The following is a 26,294-nucleotide window of genomic DNA, read 5'->3' on the forward strand; positions in this document are numbered from 1 at the left end:
CACCACAGAAAGAAGAGGCCACTGCAGGTATTATGCCATGCTCAGCCCATGTTCATCCTGGGTTTCTCTCTTCTAAGGGCATGGGATACAGAGCGAACACCAGCCAGAAATGGTGCCTGCATTTTCATCTGGCAGAGGGTGTTTAGCACAGTCTGTCTCATAAAGAGCACTTCTTAGGACACCACCTTTACAGCTGCAGTGGCACATGCTGAGCATGCAGCTCAAAACATGTCCTAGCAAGACTAAAGCCACTGCAGACTCTAACAGTAGTTCAGACAAAACCAGAACCTACTTTTAAGAATGCAGAAGGGGTTGGAGGATGCTGTCATAATTAACATACCCAGGAGAGATGGTCATTTGTGTCTTTTAAGTGCCCCATTTAGGTTATTCCAGCTGAAATGGACCTGAATTGTCTCCTGTGTTATGAACCAGGGCATGCATTTCACAGGACCCTACTGGCTTTGGTACTGAAGTGAGCTTCTGGTTAGGGATGAGGCACAGGAAATTGAAGAAGTTACCTTTAGACTGTGTAGTGGTTGCAGGATACTCCATCTTTAGTACTTAAAGGATGAAGTTATGCTTCCCCCAGAGAAGAACAGGTTGGTTCTCAGCATGCTTGAAGGTAACAAGTGATAGTTGAGAGGTGGGGTTGTCTTAAGCAGATGGTCTCTTGGATTATGGACATCTGTCATCCTTAGCTGGCTCATTGGCATGTAGCTGAGAGGAGGAACTGCAGCACACATGCAGGCTTTCCAACGTTCAAGTACAGGACCCAAGCAACTCTGCTCTAGGTGGCCTCCAGAGGTCCCTCCAACCTCAGCCAGTGACTTGCCAGCAGCTGCCACTGCAGCTGCTCACCCCAATGCTACCTCAGTGAGAGGAACTGCAGAGGTGCTACTCTGCCATTCAGAAATGCTCAATCCATCCTCTGCTGCTCTCAAACTGAATGAATGGTTCCCTTCAGGCTGTTGTTCCTGTGCAGACTGATGTGCCCCCTTCAGAAGCACCAGAGGAAAAAAACTGGCAGTGCATGGAGCACATCAGATCTGTCCTTAAACAGAAAGCATTGTTTAACTGACTTGATTTTTGCTACCCTGGGCTGCTGAGGCTCACAGTGCTGCAGAGCACAGCTGCCACCTCCCTGCTTGTCTTGTAAACAGCTGAATGTAGTACAGTACAAACCCCAAGTACTTGTTCCTCAAGTTCCTCCTGGTCTGCAGGCAGCAGTTTGTGTTCAGTAGTTTCCTATCTTGAGTTTATCAAGCAGGATGAAAGGGTGGGAGGTTGAAAGCTTTAGCTATGGCTTTGCCTTTACACTGCCAGGAGTTCTCAGAGCAGTGTTTGGGTGGGTTTTTTCAATCCCTGATTTATTAATAGAGGATTCTCTGGCCATTTAAAATAAAGGGAGCTGAGATTTTGGTCCTTTGTCTTGTGTTTTGGCTACTTCCTTAGTCTGCCAATAGCTTATAGCTCATTTTCAACAGGCTTGTGCAGCTGAACAGCTGCAGCTCTGAAGCCTCAGGCACTGCAGATGCTTTTACTTCACTGTCTTGGTGCAGGTTGGTTACAGATTGCTTAGAAAGGGGCTGGTGACTGCTTGTATCATATGACAGATTGTTTATTTCTTCCCCAACAAAACTTCAATAAACTCAACTTGAATTCCTAACTTTGAGTGGCTAAGAAGGATAAGTGGTCTATAGTGGTCTACAGCTAAACTTGCTGAGCTACCACGACAGCCCCAATGATTCCCGTTTTTCTCTGGGGCATCTCACACTTACCAATGTTATGTTACCTGCACAGCCAGAAAAGCAGAGCTGTAGAGGGCACTTGGCCATCCACTGAAGAGTCCCAGCATCAATGAAAAGCAGTGAAAGGACACAGCTCCAGCAAAACAAGTTTCCAAAAAAAGAAGAAAGGCAAAAGCTAGGTCAGAGCAATTCTGCTTTTCTATAAGCTCTTCATGAAGGAAATAACCAGGGGAGATTTTCCAGGCCAACCATCCCCATGACTGAAGCCTTCTTTCCAAAGCAAAAAGGTTAGACTGGAGATAAGGAAGAAATTCTTTCCAGTGAGAGTGGTGAGACACTGGAACAGGGGTGCCCAGGGAGGTTGTGGATGCTCCTTACTTGGAGGCGTTCAAAGCCAGGTTGGATGAGGCCTTGAGCAACCTGGCAGGTAGGCTGGAACTAGCTTTTCAGGGCCCTTCCCAACCCAAACCATTCTGTGAATCGACCAAGAACCCTCACCACAAGTAGTGACCATCATCTTGGTATTTCCATTTATTATGCTGTAAAAAGCAACACTATCTGGATTTTTATTTCTTAAAATAAATAACTTTCTTTTTCAGAACCAGTACAGCTCAAGTTTAGATTCATTCATGGGAAACTGCTAGAAATACATTCATCACTGTCTAGTCCCCCACAAGACAGAATCTAAAAGTTGAGAGATCAGCCCAGTCCGGTTACAATGACACTGCCAAGAAGTACAGTCACTGACAGCCCAGCTCTGAAGCAGAACAAAAATGAGAACCAGTCTGGTACGATACTGTCTTTGTTCACAAAGATGGGCTAATTAATGCTAGGACTATGACAATATTGCTGAGTACAAAGCATTAAGTTAGCTGAAACAACTGGAGGCTGTGATACATAGGGCAGGGAACAGACATGGCAGAAAAACAAAGGAGCATGGGAGGAGAAAGTCTCTTTGGAGCGTTAAGGAAGTTGGCGGCTGAGAAGAGAACCGAAAGCTAGTGATGGTAGGAGCTACACTGTGTCATGAAGGATGAAGAGCCAAACCAAGGTACTGCTATCATCTTCACAGTCATAAATAACGTCATGTCAAAGCAGCTGCAGCACTGGACTGGACGATGCCAAAATGATGCCTCTGGCATACTAAAAACTAACCAGCAAAGATGCACTGAAGCAGAGGCTGGCTAAAAGCACTCAGCATGATTCAGGAAAGGGTTAAGTTTAGCCAGGATCCTGAATGTTAACGCAGAGAAAATGCCTTCTTTTGGTGGGTTGGGTTTGGGTTGGATTCTGTTGGGTTTTTTGTCTTTAATACATGTGTATTATCTACCTATCTTAAAAAAACAAACACCAGTTGGAACACTGCAAATTTCAGTTAACTAAAGCTAAACCAGGTATTTTTCTGAGCAGCCAAAGGATGGGTTTGGACAGGAAAAATAAAATACACAGCTAGATAAATCTATGGAAGAAGTCAGATTAGCACTGAGAATCCAGGACACTAAACTAGAGCCCATCTGAAAATACTCCTCCACACTAAAGCTGACAGAGAAAACCTGCTGGGATTTAGCTCCGGGTGCAGCAGAGAAGAGGCCTGGTGCTCCTCAGCCATCAAAGTGGCTCAGTAAAGAACTGGAGCCCATTTTATTTAGGGGTTTTTTTGCCTAGAGGTAAGGTGGCTGTGATACAGGACTTGAAAGGGTTAAAAGCCTTCAGAAAAATAGCTGATCTTCAGCAAAGAGAACAAAACACAAAAGCAAGAGCAGCAGTGCAGTTCATTAACAGCAAGACTGTGAGAAAAAGTGTTTGATAACCATGCTGGGGGCCAGCGCTGAAATGCTGGTTCAGGGCTTTGGACTTCCAGAATCTTCCAAGATGTCTTCATTAGGATGAAGATGTCCCTGTGCTGAGTTATCAAGCACTTCTCCATGTGACTCATCCTCCCTGCAGGGAGGCAGTATGGCATGGTGATGAGAGACTGTACAGGAACCTGAGAGGATGGCTCCTCAGCTAGCCTGCCCTGCTGGCTCACTCTGGAGAGCCAGCTTCTCCCTAGGCCTTAATGTGCCCATTTGCAGGAGGCTAACGTGGTTCAGATCATCTTCAGATAAAGTGCATGGGCCATTCTAAGAAGAACTGGGGTGTTGTTTCAGCAGGATTTGGTGCCTAAATACAGAAAAGTGGAACTCTGAGATCTACCAAGGACTCACACAGGCTATGTGCTAGGGTCAGAACAGCCACGCACACACTCCAGCACCATCTCCTTTCCCGTGTGCTAAGCCATTCATGCCTAAACATTCTCATGCTCAAACTCTTGCCTACGTCCAGCTCTGGCGGGTTGTGAATATCCAACTCTAAGCTCCTAGGCAGCTGCTCACTTCTGAGGCAGAAGCAGTTGCCCCTGGGATGAGGCAGCTGCCCCAACATTGCACTTCCGCAAACGACAGATACCCACACCCCTGGGTTCCCCCTGACGGGGCACGTGCCCAGATGGCTACAGTGGAGGGGCAATAAATGCCACCCTTCACCACAAAAAACATCTCCTACTTGTGCTCCTGATGCTGAACTCCTTGTTCTACACCAGTGGGATCCCACCGATGCAGTAATTCTTGCTCCCTGGGTTAATGGTAGTGCAAGAAGAGAACGTACACAACAGTGTGGCTTATCTCCTGCTCTGCTCCTGCTGGGATTTGCTCTGTGCTCCTTAAAGCTGTTTCACCCTGCTTGTGCTCCTTACCACAAGCCTTATGTCAGGTCAGATTTGCAGGTAATATTTGGTGTAGCACTTTGCCTTTCACACACTTCCATCTCCCTCTCTGGTTCTTGTTGCTGCTGCCAAGAAGTGCCCCTGGGGGAGCCCACAGGAGAGGCTGTTGCCGCTTGTGAAGGCTGTAGTGCAAGTGTACCTGCAAGGAACAGGACTGCACCAAGGGGAAGCACCTGCTCTCCCCAGCTACAGGGGAAGCACTTTAGCAGCTAAACAAGTAGGGAGGTGAGACAAAGGGAACTGAAAGGCTTCAAAAACAAACACAAACCCCACTATAAACACCCTGTGATGGCACAGTTCCCGTTCCCTTACACCATTTGGTCAAACAAATCTCAACACAAGATTCCCTGACAAGACTCTCTAAGAACAAGCCTAGACCATTGACAAGTGTCACCTACAGACTTGTGGGTATCTATATTATGTAAACAAGGTTGTGTGGAAAGATTTTTAAGGTTTGGGGTTTTCCTCCCTCCCCCCACCCCCCGAAGTTTAAGTGCAGATTCTTACCTTCACACACCCAGCCTAAATCTACACATCAGCATCCTCAGCTTCTGAAGAACCTCACTGACACTCATACCTGACAGTACTCCAGCTCATCTTGGCCATACTGGAAACAGAGGGCTAGAGAAACAAACAAACAAAACCTCAGCAGGAAAAAAGAAAAAGAAAAAGAATTCCTGGCCAGGGACTGCAGAGTTGACATAAAACACCTCCAAAAAACCCAGAACACTAAGAAGAAAACTCAAATAAATTAAGTAGTGCACAGTAAAGCCAACAACAGCTAAATATTGTGGGTTTTTTCCTACATCACTTCTATGCAGCATGAGGTAATATTGCTCACATTATGGAGGGAGATTCTTGGTTGGTTTTTGTTGGGTTTGGGTTTTTTTGGTTGGTTTTCTGGTTTTTTTTGGAGAGAGACTGGATTTGTCCTGTGCGTATAGAAACTCCTGTAACATAACACTGAAGTAACAGAGACTTCTGGAAAAGAGATACCACTATCAGAGAGAAACACACACGCTCTTCATGACTTAAGTCTACCACAATTGAAACAGGTGAGTGATCTGATTCTTAGGGTCGAGCTGCAGATGATTTACAACAAGCCGTCCAGGTTCTTGTGAACCGTCCGGTTCTCCTTGCCCTCGCTGGCGTCGTCCGACGGAGTGTACTGCACCTGGTACTCCTGAAGGATCTTAAACACATCGTGGTGCCCGAAGTGTAAAGCTTCGTCCATGGGCGTGTTGTTCCACCTGCAAGAAAGGAGGGAGGGGGAAGGTTGGAGGTTAGGGGAAAAATGTCTTTGCTGGAAAGGGCGGCCAAGCACTGGAACAGGCTGCCCAGGGAGTGGGCATCCCCGGAGGCGTTCAAGAAGTGTGGGGGCGTGGTGCTTCAGGATGTAGTTGAGTGGTCATGGTAGTTATGGTTGGACTCAATCATAGAATCACCCAGAGGTCATCTAGTCCAACCCCACTGCAGTCAGCAGGGACATCCTCCACTAGATCAGGTTGCTCAAACCCTTGTCAAGTCTGAGCTTGAGCATCTCTCCAGAGATGAGACCTCAACCACCCCCCTGGGCAACCTGTTGCAGTGTTCCACCACCCCCATGGTAAAGAACTTGTTCCTAGCATCCAATCTAAATCTGGTCTCCTTTCATTTCAAACCATCACCCCTCATCCTATCGCTGCAGGCCTTTGTACACAGTCCCTCTGCAGCCTTCTTGTAGGCCCCCTTCAGGTACTGAAAGGCTGCTATTAGGTCTGCCCCAGAGGCTTCTCCATCCTAAACAAACCCAGCTCTCTGTCTGTCCTGGAAGGAGAGTTGTTCCAGCCCCCTGATCATTTTTGTGGATCTTAAAGGTCTTTCCCAACCTTAATGGTTCTATGATTCTCTCAGCACCCAAGCAGCAACCACCCAGTTCTTTACATCGTGTGCTAATAATGAAGCACACGCAGAGCACTCTGTGAAGTTCTCAGCCCACACCAAGTTCAGTAGCTAGCTTCACAGGCTGGAGAGTTTGACAAACTGGAGCACTGGGTGAAGAGGAACCTAACAAATTCTGCAATGGTAAGGGTGGAGTTCTGCATCTGTGGAGAACAGCCCCATGTATCAGTACACCTTAGGGACTGACATGCTCAAGAGCAGCTCTGGGAAAATGACCTGGGAGCACTGGTGGACACTAGCCTGACCATGAGCTAGCAAGGTGGCTTCATGGCCAAGAAGGCCATTGGCCCCCTGGAGTGCATTAAGAGTGTGAGCCAGTAGGTCAGTGGAGGTTCTCCTCCCCCTCTACTCTGCCCTACTGAAGCCTCATCTGGAATACTGGGGCCAGTTCTGGGCTCCCCAGTTCAAGAAAGACAAGGATCTACTGGAGATAGTCACAAAGATGCTGAGGAAACTGGAGCATCTCTCTCAGGAGGAGAGGCTGAGATCTGGGGCTGTTTAGGCTGGAGAAGAGCAGCCTGAGAGGGGAATCTTAATGCTGAGCAATAGCTAGAGGGGGAGGGGGCAAGAGGATGGGGCCAGACTCTTTTCAGTGGTGCTCAGTGACAGGACAAGGAGCAATGGGCACAAAACAGAAACCAAGAAGTTCCACCTAAACACAAGGGAAAACTTCTTTGCTGTGAGAGTGCTGGAGCTCTAGAGCAGGCTGCCCAGTGAGGTTGTGGAGTCTCCTCCTCTAGAGAGATTCCACACCCTCCTAGACACTGTGATTCTGGGCACTCTGCTATGGGTAACCTTGCTTTAGCAGGGGGGTTGGACTGGATGATCTCCAGAGGTCTCTTCCAGCCCTCATCATGCTGGGATTCTGTGAAGCTAGGCATAACCTTTTAAATACTGATTTTAATGGCTTCACCAATGTTTTTTAACCCCTGTTTGCTCTGCAGAACCTACAGAGAACCAGAAGGACCAGGTTCCTCCTGCTTCAGCTCAGTACATTCCAAAGCGTTCAGCTCAATACATTCCACTCCTATCTGATAGGATACCTCTCCTCATGGGGGCTGGAGAGAGGCTATTTGAGCACCTTTCCACTCACCTGTCTTTGGGGAAAGGATTCACTTTGCATGCTTCCAGCAGGAATTTAACAACATCCACGTGTCCTATAAGAAGAGCAGGTCTGTGAGGGTACAGACACAGAAAAGCAGGAGTGCACAGACAGGGAGTGGAGATACCCTAAAGCAAGCTGTCCACATCCCATGAGCAGACAGCAAACCACAGCCCAGCAGACATTACCTTCTGCAGCTGCTACATGCAGGGCAGTCCGTGAGTCATAGTCTCTTTGTTCCATATCCATTCCTGAGAGAGCAAATCTAACCACAAAAAAATAATTCATTCAAGTATTACTTAATTAGTAGAAGTTACAAAGACAGCATGATCCATGGCCCCATGCTAAACAACAGCAGCTCTGCTGCCAGGGGATATAAATGGTAGCAAGGGCACACTGGGACTCTGGTTGTAGTGAAGGGAAACCTTTACCCCCTGTTCTGGAGAACAGGTCTGGTGAGGAGCAGCTGAAGGAACTGGAGTTGTTTAGCTTGGAGAAAAGGAGGCTGAGGGCAGACCTCATCACTCTCTACAGCTCCCTGAAAGGAGGCTGGAATAAGGGGGCTGGGGGGCTGGTCTCTTCTGCCTCGTAAGAAATGATAGTGTAAGAGGAAATGGCCTCAAGTTGCACAAGGGGAGGTTTAGGCTGGATGTGAGGAGAAATTTCTTCACTGAAAGGATTCTCCAACATTGGATGCATCTCCTCAAGGTGGTGGTTGAATCCCCATCCCTGGAGGTGTTTAAAGATGCAGAGATGTGGTGCTGAGGGACATGATTTAGCACCAGCCTTGGAAGAGTCAAATAATGGTTGGACTGTATGATCTTTTCCAATCAAAACAATTCTATGACTTACTGATACTGACTCTATGATAAAGGGCAGGGTCTTAGCTTGGTTTCTGCACTTATGAAGAGAAATGAAATGTCTTTGCAGGAAACATAACAGTTGAATCACAGAATGGTAGGGGCTGGAAGGGACCTCAAGAGATCATTGAGTCCAACCCCCCTGCCAAAATAGGATCATCAAGGCAAGCAGGTCCCACAGGAACACATCCAGTGTTGTGAGTTCTGAAAGTCTCCAGAGAAGGAGACTCCACAACCTGCCTGGGCCGCCTGTTCCAGGGCTCCATCTCCCTCACAGTAAAGAAGTTTCTCGTTATGCTGAGGTGGAGCCCCCTGTGTTCTACCTTGTAGCTGTTGTTCCTTGTCCTATCACTGGGCACTACCAAAAAGTGCCTGGCACCTTCAACCTGACACCCATCCCTCAGATATTTATAGACATTGATCAGATCCCCTCTCAACCTTCTCAACACTAAACAACCCCAGGGCTCTCAGTCTTTCTCCATAGCAGAGACGTTCAAGTCCCCCCATCATCCTCGTAGCTCTCCATTGGACTCTCTCTAGCAGGTCTCTGTCTCTCCCAAAGTGGGGAACCCAAAACTGGACACGGTATTCCAGGTGTGATCTCACCAGAGCAGAGTAGAGGGGGAGGAGAACCTCCCTAGCCCTGCTGGATGCACTTTTCTTGATGCACCCCAGGATGCCATTTGCCTTCTTGGTCACAAGGGCACATTGCTAAAGGCAATTTATTTCCCCATGATCCACAGACAAAGAATGCAATGGGACTGCAGGATAGCCTGAGTTTGGTGGTGAATACATTCAATCTGCAGTGCAGCTGGATGCCCTCATCAACACCACAGTGCACATTCATAAGTACCCATCAGCAGCAAGTCCCCAACAGGCAGCATTCCCACACCCACACTGATTTTTACCTGCGGAGTGCAGACACGTCCCCTGTGTAGGCAGCAAACAGCAGATTGATCACAGACTTCACCTGCAAAGAGAGATGCAGGCCAATTTATTTGGCTTCTTCCATTAACTGGGATCCAAATGGAAAGAAAAGATTAAATTCCAGGCTGCCCAGCTGACCCAGTGCTTGTGAAAGTGTTCAGTTTATCCCCTTCAGAGAATCACAGGATGTTAGGGGGTGGAAGGGACCTTGAAAGATCATCCAGTCCAACCCCCCTGCCAGAGCAGGATCAGGCAGATCTTGAATGTTTCCAGAGAGGGAGACTCCACAACCACCCCTGGCTGCATTTTGCAGCAGAGTGTAAAACACTGGAAGGCTTTGTTCCAGCTTGCTTTGCCAACAGAAGTTTTAGGTCTGTCTTTCATAGAATGGCTCAGGTTGGAAGGGACCTCAGAGATCATCTGCTCCAACCTCCTTGCCATGGGAAGGGACACCTCTTAGCTAGTCTTGGTTGCTCAAGGCCTCATTCAACCTGGCCTGCAACAGCTCTAGGGAGGAGGAATCCACAACCACTCTGGGCAAGTATTCCAGAGTCTCACCACCCTAGTACTGAAGAACTTCCTAAGCTTCAGTCTAAACCTACCCTACCCTCATTCTCCCTTTGTCCTGTCTCTTGATACCCTCTCTGGCCTTCCTGCAGGTTCTCTTCAGGCACTGGAAGGCAGCTGTCTGAGGTTGAAGGTGCAAGGGCAATAAAAGAACCAATCAAAAGCAGATCAAATAACACAAGTAGCAGGCAGGCAGGGCTTCTCTCAGCTTTACTAATTAATAAGAAACACTACCCTTAGAGCTGTATCAGCCTTGTCCCATGCACATTTTTAAAATGTCCTGGTGGAAACAACTCCACAGCTTTAACAACAGCCAACCCCAACAAGATCAGATGGTCTCAAGCATCCCACACCAGCTTATCACCAGCTGATAGGGCCATTTCTAGGCACCCCTTCACAGGAGTTTCCAGTAAACCTTCCAGCTGCTGCCTCGCTTTTTGAGAGTCTACAGAGTTATTCTGTCACTGCTACTGCTCAGGTAACACAGAGGACAAAAATTGACCTTCTACCAGAAAGAGGATAAACAAACAAACAGTATCACCACCCAGAAGCAAGCCTCCTCCAGACTGCTGCAAGAACACTGGTGTGTTTTCACAGAGGAGCCAACATCCACGCCTCATGCAAGCCGTGGTGGTGGAACTGCTTGTTGGTTTTTACACCTCAAATATGCACTGACACGGAGCACAGGGGGACTGAGCCAGGGTGGAAACAGCCACTCTCCTGCCTCCACTATCCATAAACCCATTCTTGCAGCTCTTTTTTAGGTTCCTCTATGAGATTCATCAGGCTTTGGAGCCTTGTACAGCAAGAGTGAGACCTGCTTGGTAGGATCTGCAGGTTTCCATCCCCTCTATCTCCAAGGCCTCTCCTAAACCAGACCAGCTCCTGGGCTCTCTCAGCACCTGGGTCAGCTTTAACTGTGGCAAATCTGACATCGTTGCCCAGAACCTCTTCAAACATTACAGAGGATTGGCCTGAAGTAACTCTGCAATTCTGAAAGACTTCAGCACTGGACCAGGTTCCCAGGGAGGTGTTTGAATCCCCATCCCTAGAGGTGTTTCAAAGAGGCAGAGATGTGGTGCTGAGGGACATGGTTTAGCACCTGAGTTGGTAGAGTTAGAAGATGGTTGGCCTCCATGACATTAAAGGTCCTGTCTAACTGAAACAATCCAATGTTCCTCCCATGAGGATTTTTTTGGTTTAAAGCTTCTGAAAAAAAGAAACAAAACAGCAGTGACCAAGACCCCTACAGGACACCAGGGTGGGCTTTGCTCTGGCTGCAGAACCAGTCATCTATGGGTGAGCCCACCCACCCCTACAGCCTTTGTTTCTCACCCCACCCCTGGGTAGCTCCCCAAGGGATGTTGTGTCTCACCCTTTCTTTCTCATCTAAGCTTGCAGCTGTCATGGAGACAGTGTCACAAGATACCCGTGCAAATATCCAAGAGCACTCTCATTAGGCTTTCCAGAGTAAACATCACGGCCACACCAAAACATTAAACCTTCCTGAAAGAATCACAGAATGGCTCAGGTTGGAAGGCACCTTGGAGATCATCTATTCCAATCCCCCTGCCAACAGCAGGGACACCTCTCAACTAGACTTGGTTGCCCAAGGCTTCATACAATCTGGCCTTTAACACCTCCAGGGAGGAGGCACCAACCACCATCCTGGGCAACCTATTCCAGCGTCTCACCAGCCTCATACTGAAGACCATCTTCCTAGAGAACCAGTCTGAACCTACCCCCCCTCAGCTTCAAACCATTCCCCCTCGTACTGTCTCTAGACACCCTTATGTAAAGTCCCTCTCCAGCCTTCCTGCAGGGTCCCTTCAGGTATCAAAAGGCGCCCCCGGAGTCGAGTCTTCTCCAGGCTGAACAACCCCAGCTCCCTCAGCCTGTCCTCACAGCAGAGGTGCTCCAGCCCTTGGGTCATCTTTGCGTCTCTCCTCTGGACTCACTCCAACAGTTCCATGTCCTTCTTACACTGGGAACAGCAGAACTGGACCGAGTGTGCCTCTTGTATTGATCCTGGGCTGTGCATTGCATTTAAAAGCAGGCATGGAAGGAGAATGGAGTTTGATAATCACTACATTTCATCAGGATGATTCAGTTTTCCTTCTGAAAGAGGAGCTGAGCATTGCTCTGCTGCCGGTGCCTGGCTGGTTATACTCAGGCAATTCATGTCCTACTGACTCTTCTCCCATTTTCCACATCTAAGATGAGCAGAGGACATTACACCCATATTAAAATCTACTTCTAAGGCAAGTGATCATTTTGGCTGGGCTTCTTTATGTTTCTGGGAAATGCAAATGTGCTTTAAAGTAATAAATAACAGTAACATCCCTTCCTGTGTTCCAGAAAAATACCTTTCCAAGGGCAGCTAGGGCCAAGAATCCCTCTGGATTCAGCTGAACCTTTTGCTAAGAAGCTGCCTTCATTTCCTGTAACAATGTGACAAAATGTAGTTTGGAGATCCCTGAGGCTTTCCAACAGGATAATCTTACAGATTCACAGATTGCACTGGGTTGGAAGGGACCTTCAAAGGTCACCTTATCCGACCCCCCGCAGTCAGCAGGGACACCTCCAGCTAGATTATGTTGTGCCTCTCAGCGATCTGGGAGAGGTTAAAGCTGTTCCTTTCTTCAGGCAAACAGTGTAAACCAAGGAAATACAAATGCAGGTAACAAGAAAACTCTGCTTGTTTAAGTCACAATAAACATCCAGAGGAGAGCCACAAAGATAATCCGGGGGCTGGAGCACCTCTCCTGTGAGGACAGGCTGAGGGAGCTGGGGTTGTTCATCCAGAGAAGAGAAGGTTCAGAGAAGACCTAATAGCAGCCTTGCAGTACCTGAGGAGGGCCTGCAAGAAGGCTGCAGAGGGACTGTTCACAATGGCCTGCAGTGATAGGATGGGGGACAACAGTTTGAAATGAGAGAAGAGCAGATTTAAATTGGATGTTAGGAACAAGTTCTTTACCATGAGGGTGGTGGAACACTGCAACAGGTTGGCCAGGGAGGTGGTTGAGCTCCCATCCCTGGAGATATTCACAGTCAGGCTCAACAGGGCTCTGAACAACCTGATCTACAGCAGGACGTCCCTGCTGACTGCACAGGGGTTGGAATAGATGACCTTTAGAAGTTCCTTCCAACCCAAACCATTCTATGATTCTAAGCAGTAAGTCTATTAAGGCATCAGGTAAGAGGTTCTCTGCCCCCAGCTCCCACCCTGAAATATCAGATCTGAGTGAAGCACAAGAAAGAAAAGCCAAGACAGCTGCTGCTGAACAACTACACCGAGGTCAAGTGAAAGGAAGGAATCGCCCTGAGGTCAGAGCAGCAGGAAGACAGACCACTGTGGCAGATGCTTCAGATAAACATAGGGTGGGAAGAAGAGGAAAAAAAAAAACCAACCCCCAAACCCCAACAACACCAAAGTTAAGGGAAAACTGACCACTGAAGTGACTCCCAGCTTGAGGCTTTCATACTGCAGTTATTTAAGTATGTCCTAAAGCTGATGGAGCTAAAAGTTTCAAGGAGGTAAAAGCTTTGAGGAGGTCTCCTTCAAACAACAGGACTCAGCTGTGAAGCCAGCTGCATGTAAATGGAGGAAACACAGCACTGCAAACACAAGAGCTTCAAACACCCTGTAAAAGTATTTTGGTAAGATTTGAGAGTTTTGGGGCTGTTCTCCAGTTTCTCAGTGCACCATCCTGAAAAACCTCAAGAAAAGGGAGGTTTAACTCTAGCATTTATATGCTGAAGCTACCTACTGCACCTGGAGTTCTGACACATCTAATTGGTCTGAAAAGCTTAACTGAAATTCCATCTAGACATGAGGAGGAACTGCTTTAATTTACAGGTGCTGGAGAAGAGAAGGCTGAGAGGAGACCTCATCAATGTCGACAAATACCTGAAGGGTGGCCGGCAGGAGGATGGAGCCAGGCTCTCTTCAGTGATACGATGTGGGGCAATGGGCATTCATTCAATCTCAGGAAATTGTATCTCAACATGACAAAAAAACTTTTTTAGTGTGAAGGTGCTGGAGACCTGGAACAGGCTGCCCAGAGGTGGTGAAGCAGCCTCTATCTCTGGAGAGATTCCAAACCCACCTGGGTGTGTTCCTCTGTGACCTTCTCTAAGTGATCCTGCCTTGGAAGGAGGACTGGACTTGATGAATGTCAGAGGTCACTTCCAATCCCTACCATTCTGCAGGGTGTTTGGAACCAAATAATCCTTCCTAGATGAAGAGCAGACTGAAATGCAGCCCACAGGAGAAGACTTGTTTACACAGCTTTAGTCTCATGATGGCTAAAAGCAAATCCCTCTATGAGACAGGGAAAAGACTCGCTTCTCTCTCCACACACGCTAGTTGAGAGGTTTTGATTTTAATGCAGAACAGCAGCACGTGTAGCACTGCCTAGCTCTCACACCATCAACAGCAGATCATAGGATTGCAGAATGGTAGGGGCTGGAGATCATCCAGTTCAACCCTGCCAATGCAGATATGCCTAGAGCAGGTTGCCCAGAATCATAATGTCCAGGCAGGTTTGGAATCTCTCCAGAGAAGGAGACTCCAACAACCTCTCTGGGCAGCCTGCTCCAGGTCTCCAGCACACTCACAGTAAAAAAGTTTTTTCCCATGCTGAGATGGAATTTCCTGAGATTGAGTTGATGTCTACTGCCCTTCATCCTGTCAATGAGTATCACTGAAAAGAGCCTGGCTCCATCCTCCTGACAGCCACCCTTCAGGTATTTGTAGACATTGATAAGGTCCCCTCTCAGCCTTCTGCTCTCCAGACTAAACAGTCCCAGGTCTCTGTCTTCCAAACACTTCATGGAGAGCAAGTTGCTATCCCTGTCAGCAAACAGATGGTAAACTGAGGCCAGGAGATGGAGATGAACTGCTATGGTCTTGTGGGCAAACAAAGTGACCTGATACCTTCTGCCCGCTGCCTCACACGCCTCAGTGCTACTATAAACCATCCAGACCTCAGGCAGAAACCAAACCCCAGCAGCTAACCATACCAGCCCTGTGCTCTGTACCTGCCCCTATGTCCCCCTCACAGATTCATGCAGGTTGGAAAAGACCTCCAAGATGATCCAACCTGTTGCTACAGAGCTGTCTGTCCTGCACTGCCATGGCTGTGATGAGTCCAGCACAGCAGGGTGAGCCCCTGCTCCATGAGGAGGGGGAAGCCAAACAGCTGTGCAGGCAAAGAAAACAAATCCTTTGTGGGGAAAAAAAAAGTAGCTCAGAGCTAGATTAATTCCATGAGAAGCTCTTAGCTAAAAAGGTCACTGTATCTGGATTTTAATTTCCTACTGTGTCCTGCTTCCTGACAATGCCCCCCTCCTTCAGCATTTCTTTCAAAACATGACAGAATTTACAGACTAAGAAAAGAATATTACTTCCAACTTTACTGTTTCTACAGGTGGCTGAGGAAGAGTCAAGCCTGAGAGGTTAAAATGCTGTTGCTGCAAAAGGCAATACAAACAAACCAACCAACCTCCATCTTTCCAATGCTCTTCACATGGTATTTAAGGACAATGCCACAGGTAGCCCTCAAAACAAAGGAAAAAGCTCAAAATATTGATGGGATTGGAAAAAAAAAAGATAGTTTGAGTGAATATTTTTTCTCAAGGATTTTTCCATATCTGAACTTCACTATGCACCAGATCCAGTGTGCCTTTCAAATGCAACAAAAAAGGGGGAAAAGACAGATAGCAGAGCTAGCTGAGAACTACAAGCCACCTCTTGTGCTTAAAAGGGGACATTTAAAACACATTTCCTTTGGGAACCCTGTTCTCCTGGCCAGCTGGCCAAAAGAACAGTTTCAACGTTCCACTGCACAGCACTGAGGTGTGGAGATGAACTGGGATAGAAACTTCAGCTCTTGGCATGGAGATCAGCTAGCATGTTAATTTCAGCTCTTGCAGCTCAGGACTTCCCTAGTGACAAGCAACTACCACAGAGACCCCAGGGATCTCAGAACGGGTCCCAGAGAAGCAAGAGTCTCAGTGCACAACACCCAAGCCACCCAAGCCCCTGAGAAATGCTCCCAAGCTGTAGGAGAGCTGCACTGAAGTGGGACTAAAGTCCTGCAGCTCTTCATCAGTGTAGAACACTCCACAGAAATCAGACCAAATCGTGGGCACCTGCATATGAGGCACAGTTCTCCACACCACTCAGTGCCACCAAGGCTGCAGCGCAGTCAGTCTGCACCGAGGGTATCTCAGCTATCTTCCTTTTAGCCCTTTCCCGGCAGGAGGGTGAGGCAGCACCACAGGAAAAGTCCGGCAGATGTTATTTGAACGTGAGGGATCCCGACGCGGCCTGGTGACAAGCAGGGGAAGGCTCAGCGACTGCCCTGACAGGCAGAAAGCAGCTGGGTCACGCCGACATGCCGAAGCCATGAGCAAGGGCCGGGCTTGCCAGGAGAGTCCAGGCCGAGACGGCCGCGGCCGTTCAGTGCCGAGCCCTCGAAGCCACCGGCAGCAGCGGCCGGCAGCCCTAAGCCGGCTCAGGAGGGGATTAACCCTGCGCTGTCAAAAATAGATGCTTAAGCTGCCCAAGGTGAGCGTCTGCCTAGCAAACCAGGATTAATATTTCATACTGGGGAAAGAATGACTACGAGAGATGCTTCCTGCTCCCCTGCCCCTTACAGACGGCCAAGTGCTGGCAGATGAGGCAGGACCAGAGTTTACATCAGCCAAGAGGGACTACACAAAGCATCAAAAGCTGCAAAATTCAGCTTCAGGGTAACACTGCTCTACCTTTCACAGACTCATAGGATGGTTTGGGTTTGAAGGGACCTTAAAGATCATCTAGTTCCAACTCCCCTGCCATGGGCAGGGACACCTTCCACTAGACCAGCTTGCTCAAAGCCTGATCCAGCCTGGCCTTGAACACCTCCAGGGAAGGGGCAGCCACCACCTCCCTGGGCAACCTGTTCCAGTGTCTCCCCACTCTCACTGGAAAGAATTTCTTCCTAATCTCCAGTCTAAACCTGCCCTGCTCAAGCTTCAATCCATTCTCTCTCATCCTATCACTACAAGCCCTTGTAAAAAGTCCCTTGCTGGCTTTCTTGTAGGCCCCCTTCAGGTCTGGAAGGCTGCTGCAAGGTCTTCCCAAAGCCTTCTCTTATCCCACCTTGAACAGCCCCAACCCTCTCAGCCTGTCCCCACAGGGGAGGTTCTCCAGCCCTGTGATCATCTTTGGGGCCTCCTCTGGACCCGCTCACACAGCATCATGTCCCTCTTATGTTTGGGGCACAAGAACTGGACACAGTACTCTACATGGGGTCTCATGAGAGCAGAAGGGCAGAATCACCTCTCTCCTCCTCCTTTTAATGCAGCCCAGAATACAGCTGCCTTCTGGACCAAACTGGGTCCTAAAGCTGATCCTCTGCTTTGCTGAAATAAAGTAGAAGTTGGTACCTAAAGGTAAGGAAAACATTGGAAAGTCAAAAGTAAGATTGATGCATAAACAAATACCCAAACAGAACAACAGGGGTTTGGCAAAAGCCCTTCAGTACTGCTGTCTGCCCACTGCTGGTTTTCAGCCTGGCACGGACAGAGCTCTGTAACAACCAACTGAAACTGGTGTTGCAATGCCCTCAAGACTTCTTGAGGCCACGGACTGCAAAATCACAGAATGTTATGAGTTGGAAGGGATCTCGAAAGATCATCCAGTCCAACCCCCTTGCCAGAGCAGGATCAGCTAGAGTGGATCACACAGGAACACATCCAGGCAGGTTTTGAAAGTCTCCAGAGGAGACTCCACAACCTCTCTGGGCAGCCTGTTCCAGGGCTCTGCCACCCTCAGAATGGCAAAGTTTTTCCTTATGTTCACATGGAAGCTCCTCTGCTCCAGCTTGCACCCACTGCTCCTTGTCCTATCATTGGACATCACTGAGCAGAGCCTGGCTCTGTCCTCCTGACACTCCCTTCACATCTTTATAAACATCAGTGAGGTCACTCTTCAGTCTGCTGTTCTCACAGCTGAAGCGCCCCAGCTCACTCAGCCTCTCCTCAGAAGGAAGATGTTCCATTCCCTTTAAAATCTTTGTGGCTCTGTGTTGGACACCTCCAAGCATGTCCCTAAACTGCTTCCTCTTGAACTGAAGGGCCCAGAACTGGACACAGTATTCCAGTGTGGCCTCTGCAGGGCTCACTAGAAGGAGAGGAGTACCTCTCTCAACCTACTGACCATACCCCTTCTAATCCACCCCAGGATGCCACTGGCCTTCTTGGCCACAAGGGCACATTGCCGCCTCATGGTCCCCCTTACATCCACCAGAACCCCCAGGTCCCTTTCCCCTGTGCTGCTCTCCAACAGGTCAGTCCCCAACCTGTAGTGATCCATAGGGTTGTTCATTCCCAGGTGCAAGATTCTACACTTGTCCTTGTTGGATTTCATTCAATTTCTCCCTGCCGAACTCTCCTACCTGTCCAGGTCCCACTGAATGGCAGCACAGCCTTCAGGTGTGTGAGCCACTCCTCCCAGTTTGGTGTCATCAGCAAACTTGTGACAGTGCCCTCTGTGTCCTCATACAGGTCATATACAAATACATTGACTAGTACTGGTCCCAGTACTGACCCCTGAAGGACTCCACTGGACACAGGCCTCCAACTGGACTCTGTCCCATTGACCACAACTCTATGACTTCCTTCCTTCACCCAGTTCACATCCACCTCAGTCCCCAATCATCCAGACCGCACTGCTTCAGTTTAGCTACGAAGATGCTGTGGGAGATGGTGTCAAATGTTTTACTGAGACCAAGATAAACCACACCCACTGCTCTACCCTTATCTTCCCACCTGGTTATGTCCTCATAGAAGGCTATCAGGTTGGTTAAACAGGACTTTCCCTTGGCAAAACCATGTAACACCTCTCAGGCAGAGATCTTCAAGCATCACTTAAGCATTGCCTCCACTTCCCAACTCTGTGGGCAATCTCTGTGCCCACTCACATGCCCCATGCCAGCACAAGCAGCCTGCCAGGACACAACACCCAAACTTGAGTGCTGTTTAACTCGGGGAATCCCAGACTAGTTTAGGTGCCCCAGCCGCATGAGGGCTGGTTCTGAAGTGCTCTCAGAGCTCCCCTAGTGAGCTGCTTCCCCATTCTAGGAGATGGACAGTCCACGAAGGCACACCAGGCAGCCTATGGATTACACCACAGCAATCCCTAACCTATCAGTTAAGAAAAGACAATTTCTGTAAATAACTCTCTGAAGCACACAAGAAGTTGTGTTTTGGCTTGAGTAAGAGTGATCAACAGACCCTATCTGCCTCTACAGCAACATGTGGACATAGCACTTTGGGACATGGCTTAATGGCCGTGGTGGTGTTGAGCTAATGTTTGGACTTGCTGATCTTAGAGCTCTTTTCCAACCAAAACAACTCTAGGATTCTCTGACTGTAGTGTCAGCTCCAACTGAGCCTCTTGCCCTAACTTTAACTGAACACGAGGTTCACAAGGCATTTATGGAGTTAGAATTCCTCAGAATTCTTTTGTTCCCATTACACAACAAACCAGCAGAGGATATGGGAATAAATTAACACAGATGCTTGCACACAGCGATGAAGTACAGAAACATCTGAAAAGACAAACAAGTTGTTCCATAAAGCTTTCTTTTCTCCTTCAGGACTTTCTCCACCACCTCCTTCCCTATTTTCTGCACCACTGATCCTCATTTCCTCTTCTTATTTGAGGGAAGTGCAAAAATAACTCTAGAATCTGCCCAGATTGACTCTTCTGTGTTTTGAAACTAACACAGGAAACACAATTTTGGAGTTTGGTTCTGTTTGTTTGTTGGGTTTGGTTTAGGTGCTTTTGGGTTTTTGCTTGTTTGCTGGTTTTGTGTTTCTTCCTTCTCCAGCCCACATCCTAACACATCAGTTCTCCTTTCTTTTCCTCTAGATGGTGTAGGCTCCTCTTTCCAGATGGGAGACAGAGGAGTATCCCCAGCTCCTTCAGTTTTACAAGCTGCAGATGCAGCATTTATTTTTGGAGTCAAAGATGCAACAGTGCCTTTGAAAGCTGCTACCACAGGGGTTATTTTGGGAGGCTTGCTGGTGGAATTAACTTGAAAATGTGGCTTGCACAGCAATTATTCACACTGCTTCAATGACTGGGGGAAAACCAAGCCTCAGAAACACTTCTTTATCCCTCTGTTACTGCCTTATCATTTTCAGCAGCCATGTTCTGACACAACCTGTGAGTAGACTGAAAGCTGCTTCTCTTCTCCCATGAGTTATGTCTAGGCCACAGCCACAAAAGAAGTTGTGTCACATATGCATATCTAAAGCACCTTTAAACCAACTCTGCTCCTACTGTAGCTACAAAAAACCTCAGGCAGGCCAGCAAAGAGGTTCCAGAAGAGCTCCTCGGTCTCCCATTGCCCAGCTGGGATAGCAACACAGTTCTAACAGCCTGCAGTCTGTAACCACTTGGATGGTTTATTTATCACATTTATCACTTTTTTAAATCACTTATTTATATATATAAAATTATTTTTTAAAAATCATTTATTTATCATATTTAGGAGCACAACAAAGAGGCCCTCCAGTGCTCTACAACCTACCTACAGACCCTTCCTGCAGCTGCATAGCTGTGCTGGTCACACAGAAATACAAGGAACTCATCACCTTAAAATCACAACCTATCTGATTGGAAGGGACCTCAAGGATCACCCAGTCCAACCCTTGATCCAGCACTGAAGCCAACACTAAACCATGTCCTTAAGTGCCAGGTCCACAAGCCACTTAAACTGAGGGATGGTGACTCCACCACTGCCCTGGGCAGATCATTCCAATGTTTGAGAACTCTTTCAGTGAAGAAATATTTCCTAATATCCAGCCTAAACCTCCCCTGGTGAAGCCTGAAACCCTTGTCTCCTTGGTGGCAAGCATCAGGACTAAAGAAGAGGCTGCTCCCATCTCACTTCAACCTCCCTTCAGGGAGTTGTAGAGAGCAATGAGGTCTCCCCTCAGCCTCCTCTTCTCCAGACTGCACAACCCCAGCTCCCTCAGATGCTCCTCACAGGCTATGTGCTCCAGGCCCTTCACCAGCCTCATTGCCCTTCTCTGGACATATTCATATCTATTACAGGCCAAAAAGTGTAAAGTACCAACTATTTAGAGGATTACCACTGCATTTTATAGTAAACCAAGTCTCTGCCCATCTCTGCCTCAAGTCTTTTTTTGTCAGAATACTTTGAATTCACCTCCTCCAATACCAACAATAGCCATGGAGTGGATATCAATTGCTGGAAAGTTTGTCTCACTGGTCCTCCTCAACACAAAATCTCTCTTCCTGTTAAAAGGCTGATTCATCTTAAATACTAACAAGCAGGAGGTGCAAGCTCTTCAGAGAGTCAAAAACCATAAAGTATCTCCTTTAACTTGTATGGCAAGAAAGCAAGAGTCAGAGGTGGGACCGAGCTGCGTTCTACAACTGAGCCACTGCATGATCAGAGATGATTACATTTAACTTGAGTTTTTAGATAACAAATGAGACTTAGGATCTTGTAACTGAAATTTAAAACACTTAGATACTTCCAATACAGTTTGTGAATCCAGAATTAATAGTCTGCTTCCTACTGGAGATTTGCTCAAGTGCCTTAAAGACACTAAGGCACAGGTTGAACTTGTCCTTGAAGCTGGCCAGTTATGGAAGCAGAAACATTATTTCATGACAACAAGCACTAGCTTCTTATTTCTGATTCCAGCCACTAATACATTCTGAAGTGTTAGTGAAGTGATGCTGCTTAAAGTACAGCTAAGACCATGCAATCAACATGAACTAAGAGTTAAAGAATTAAGCAGTGTTGACTAGATGAAGCAAAACATCTACTTACCTTCAGTAAGAGGGATTTTCAGAAAGACCATGCCCATCTATTCCTCTCCTGAGATGCACAAAACCCCACGGGGTGAGTTGAGCCCAGTTGAGCCCCCCCAACTCCCACCAATGCCTCCCTCAGAAGATGCCAATATTGGTTCCAGAACATGAGCCCCAGAGGTGCAGAGTGGGTCACATAAACCCCTGCATACAAGCCTCTTCCCCAAGAATTGTGGTATTCAAACTCTCAGATTCACAGACTGCATTGGGCTGGAAGGGACCCTCAAAGGTCATCTTGTCTGACCACCCTGCAGTCAGCAGGGACACCTCCAACCACATCAAGTCTGATCTTGAATGTCTCTAAGGATGGGGACTCATCCACAGCCCTGGGTAGCCTGTTTAGAAGGGCTTGTGGTGATAGGATGAGGGGCAATGGTTTGAAACTGGAACAGGGCAGATTTAGGTTGGACATCAGGAAGAAGTTCTTTGCCGTGGGAATTGTGAAATCCTGGAACAGGCTGCCCAGGGATGTGATTGAGGCCCCATCCCTGGAGACATTAAAGATCAGACCTGATTTGTTCCTGGGCAGTATTTCCTAGTTGGAGGTGTCCCTGCTGACTGCAGGGTGGGGGTTGGACAAGATGACCTTTGAGGGTCACTTTCAACCCAATGCAATCTGTAACTGTGAAAATGGTGAGTTCCAAAATGGCAAAATAATTCTTGCAGTAACCTGTTCCAGGGATCTTAGGGTTGATCATATCACAGTACTGATTTTGGCAGCTCCTGAGCAGTCGTCTCAATAGGCAACCCCTGCAAACGCTTCTGCAGCAGAAAAGCAGACAGAATATGCACAGAAATCTTAACAAGGGGAATGAACACTGACCAACTGACACCAGATGCAGGGGAAAAAAACCACAACAAGAGCCTTTGAAGTAGCTGGATACAGACATTACTAACACTGCAAGATTTGGGACCAAAGGGCTGGGATCAAGGCTAAGTCACATGCATAAAGCAGAATGCTGATGGGTGCTTCAGTGACACTAGCTGTGTTAAGCAGGACATAATGCAGCCAGGAGAGGACAAAAGCATGTCTGGCTTTTCAAGGACCTATTGACTAGGACCGATATCCACACAACCAGCTTCCCAGGCTCTAAGGGACTTCCCACTTTGTGGATGACAGTTTATTCTTAACTACAGAAGTCAGAACTGGCATTATTCCCAAAATAAAGACGGGTGTTCTCAAAAGTTGTTTACTGAAAACTGCAAGGGATTGAGGACACTTGGAGGCTGAATGTAGAGTAGGGGAAACTTCATTACCAATGTGCTCTCTGATCTTGTAGGGAGGGCTGCTTCTAAACTATGAGGAACAAGTTTCCAAGTTACCATGTTCTAATTTTCAGACTATTTATTCAGTTCTTGCTTTTCTTGCATCAGAAATGTTTATTAGCTTAACTAGATCTCCTGTCTTCATGGTTTTATCTTCAAGCCTTGAAAATTCTGCTCTCCTGAGACCCCACCTGCAGTACTGTGTCCAGTCCAAGGGCCCACAGCACAAGAGGGGCACAGAGCTGCTGAAGGGTGCCCAGAGGAGGGCCATGAAGATGATCAGAGGCCTGGAGCACATCCCTTACGGGAACAGGCTGAGAAAGTTAAGGCTGTTCAGCCAGCAGAACAGAAGGCTCTGCAGAGACCTTATAGCAGCCTTCCAGTACCTGGTAGGAGCTTATGAGAAAGGCCAGAAGGAACATTTTACAAGGGCTTGGAATGGTAGAACAACAGGGAATGGATTGAAGCTTAAGGAGGGCAGATCTAGACCAGAGATTAGGAGGAAATTCTTTATAATGAGGCTGGTGAGACACTGGAACAAGTTGCCCAGGGAGGTGGTGGATGCCCCCTTCCTGAGTTCAAAACAAGGCTGGATGAGGCCTTGAGCAACCTGGCCTAGTGGAAGACGTCCTTGCCTGTGGCAGGGGGGTTGGAACCAGATGATCTTCAAGGTCTCTTTTAACCTAAACTATTCTGTAAATTTATGAAAACTGTTGTACTATCCCATCAGCCTTTGGTACATAGGGCAAAACATACTCTGCTGGTTTATCTTGTTTTCCCATGGCCTCAGCCATAACTCCTAATCCTCTTCTACAAAAGCCTATGTGGGCTTTTTTCACACACTTGAGTAGAAAGTTTATTCTTAGACTGAGATTACATTTTAATTAGTTGTCTTGAAACAATTACAGGTTGGAGAAGTTTAAGAGCCCTTAAAAAGAGGTGTGAAACACACTTCCCATAAAGAAAGCCAAAGCTACACATATAACCAAAACCAGGTCTAAAAGTCTCCCCCCCCCCAAAGTGATTCTGAATGACTAATTCCAGAGCAAACAATAAAGTTGTCTGGCTCAAGGAAAAAGCTGGACCAGTGAATGACATCAACAGGAAGCAAGCAACATTATCTCTTCCTATCACTCCACTTGTGTCCTCAGCTCATTGTTTTGATAAGCCTTCTGATCACAAAGGGTCCTAACAACAACACGCTGTCCTTCAGCAAACAACATACACCAGGTTTGCAGTTAGCCTGTTGTGCTTTAATGGAAAAAAAAATGAAGGCACTGTGGCACTTTCACATCCCTAAGTTACTTCACTATCCATGATGTGAGAAAAAAAAATTGTTTAGAATGCAGTGAAAATACATGTTAGTTATAGCTTAAAAAAAGACTTATTTTCATCTATGACACTTCTGGGACTTCCTAAAGGCCATCAGTTTTCCACATGATAAGCTCACCATGCACAGTGGCAAGAGAGAGGTTACCATTATAAGCTGCAGAAAGGGAAAACTTCAGCTGAAGTTAAGAAAAAAACCTCTCACTGGAAGTGGGAAAGCACAGGGACAGGTTACCCCAGTGAGAGGACAGAAACTCCATCCTTGGAAGTTTTCAACACCTGATCAGCAAAGTCCCTGCGCAACATGACCTAAGTGATATCCGATCCTGCATTGAGGATAACATCATCTCCAGAGATTCCTCCCAAGCTCTATGACCTTATGGTTTCATTCTTAGGTTGCTTAGTCACTAGAATCTCCTGCACTTCATACAAATGGGGTACGATGATCACATCCAGCTAAGTAAAACACACCTGATTTAAGACAAGACACAGGATGATGATAAAATCCATGTGATAAACATATGAGAACTTGGCAATACCACAGAAACACTGCAAATCCTGGACCCCAGCTGTCTGGTGACTCAAGTGGAAAACCTTCTTAACCATAGCACTTAGCTGTTTCCAAAGAGCCTAACAGGTATTTGGTGACTGTATTATCAAAACAATTACTTCAAATTTTCTGAATAATTAACAATGTAAAAGTAAGAATCAAATTCAAGCCGTTTCACTGGAAACTCAAGAAGCCAGATTAACAGAAGGGCAAATACAGGGAGGAAACAGAAATACTTTATCTGAAGTCTGAACAACTAACAATGGAATGAATTCATTTCACTAATGAATTAATGACTGAGTGAAGTCTGATTCCAACAGGACACAAGGTACCAACAACCCATAATTTACAACATTCTAGTGCTAATTAACTGGAGAAGATCTGCTGTAACTGATCAGATAAACGGGTCAGAGGAAATCAGGGAAGAAGATATGCAGAAGACAGCTTTTGACTTCTGCAAGCATCAGGAAAGCACACAGACGACACTACAGAAGACACCGGCTAGGTGTCAGCTCGGTCAAAGTCAGAGCAGAGCAACAGCTAAAGCAGCAAGTGTTCCCTTACAAGAGATAGAAACAGTCATGCAGGATTTTATAAGTGAAACAAATTAAAAAGTAAGGCTGGCTGAAATATTTCTGAGCATAGAAAAGCCTTTTGGAATTTTTCCCTTTTCCCCTTGTCCTTCCTTTAACCCTGTTTTCTCATCAGCTTTTTCCTCATCAGCCTTCCACGTCCTCATCAGTGTGGAGGTGTCAAAGTGGCTGTTATTCTCCAACTCTGCATGGTCCAGTTACCTTAACAGCCTACTCCAGGTCATGCATCTACGTCAGCTGCATTAAGTTCTCTTTAAACTACTTAAACTGGTGCAACCTGCCCCCCCCACCCCCAGTCATCACACACAGAAGTCACTGATCTACATGCAGAGCTGTGCCACTCTCAAGTCTGGCGAAGCCTTTTAAATGCCAAGTGTTCGAGTGACAGCAAAAGCCTACATAAAGCAGTGTTAGGGACCAACAGTGAAACTAATTCCTACTCGCACAAGGAATCACAGCATTCCTGGTTTGCAGACAACATATTCGAGGAGGAGGAGATGGTAAATAGGAACCTGCACTTACTCCAAGTAGGTAGCTTCATCATTGAGACTGCAACAAACTATTCAACAGACCAGGACACAAATTCCTGAAAGAAAATGTGGGTGCGCATGACTCATCCCTTCAAAGCTCCTGGCCGTGAGTGCTCCAGCTGAACAAGTAGCGTGAGGCAGATGAGATACTAGCATGATACAGAAATAAGCTTTAGTTAAGATTTCTACCTGATTTAAAGCCTCCTGCCATC

At 47.2% G+C, this 26,294-nt stretch overlaps 1 protein-coding gene across 1 annotated transcript in view; it reads right to left on the reverse strand.

The window, feature by feature from the left end:
- Positions 1-3,814: 3,814 nt before the first annotated feature.
- The window catches only part of GLS (glutaminase), a 71,018-nt gene continuing 48,538 nt past the window's right edge, over positions 3,815-26,294 (reverse strand). Inside the window, exons 15-18 of the mRNA XM_054177016.1 lie at positions 9,324-9,385; positions 7,744-7,820; positions 7,547-7,610; positions 3,815-5,762 (exon numbers count right to left, since the gene is read on the reverse strand). Coding sequence (XP_054032991.1) covers positions 5,606-5,762; positions 7,547-7,610; positions 7,744-7,820; positions 9,324-9,385 — 360 coding nt within the window. The 3' untranslated portion in view covers positions 3,815-5,605. The remainder of the gene's footprint in view (positions 5,763-7,546; positions 7,611-7,743; positions 7,821-9,323; positions 9,386-26,294) is intronic.

This window comes from Dryobates pubescens, chromosome 37, assembly GCF_014839835.1.
Source record: "Dryobates pubescens isolate bDryPub1 chromosome 37, bDryPub1.pri, whole genome shotgun sequence".
NCBI lineage: Eukaryota > Metazoa > Chordata > Aves > Piciformes > Picidae > Dryobates > Dryobates pubescens.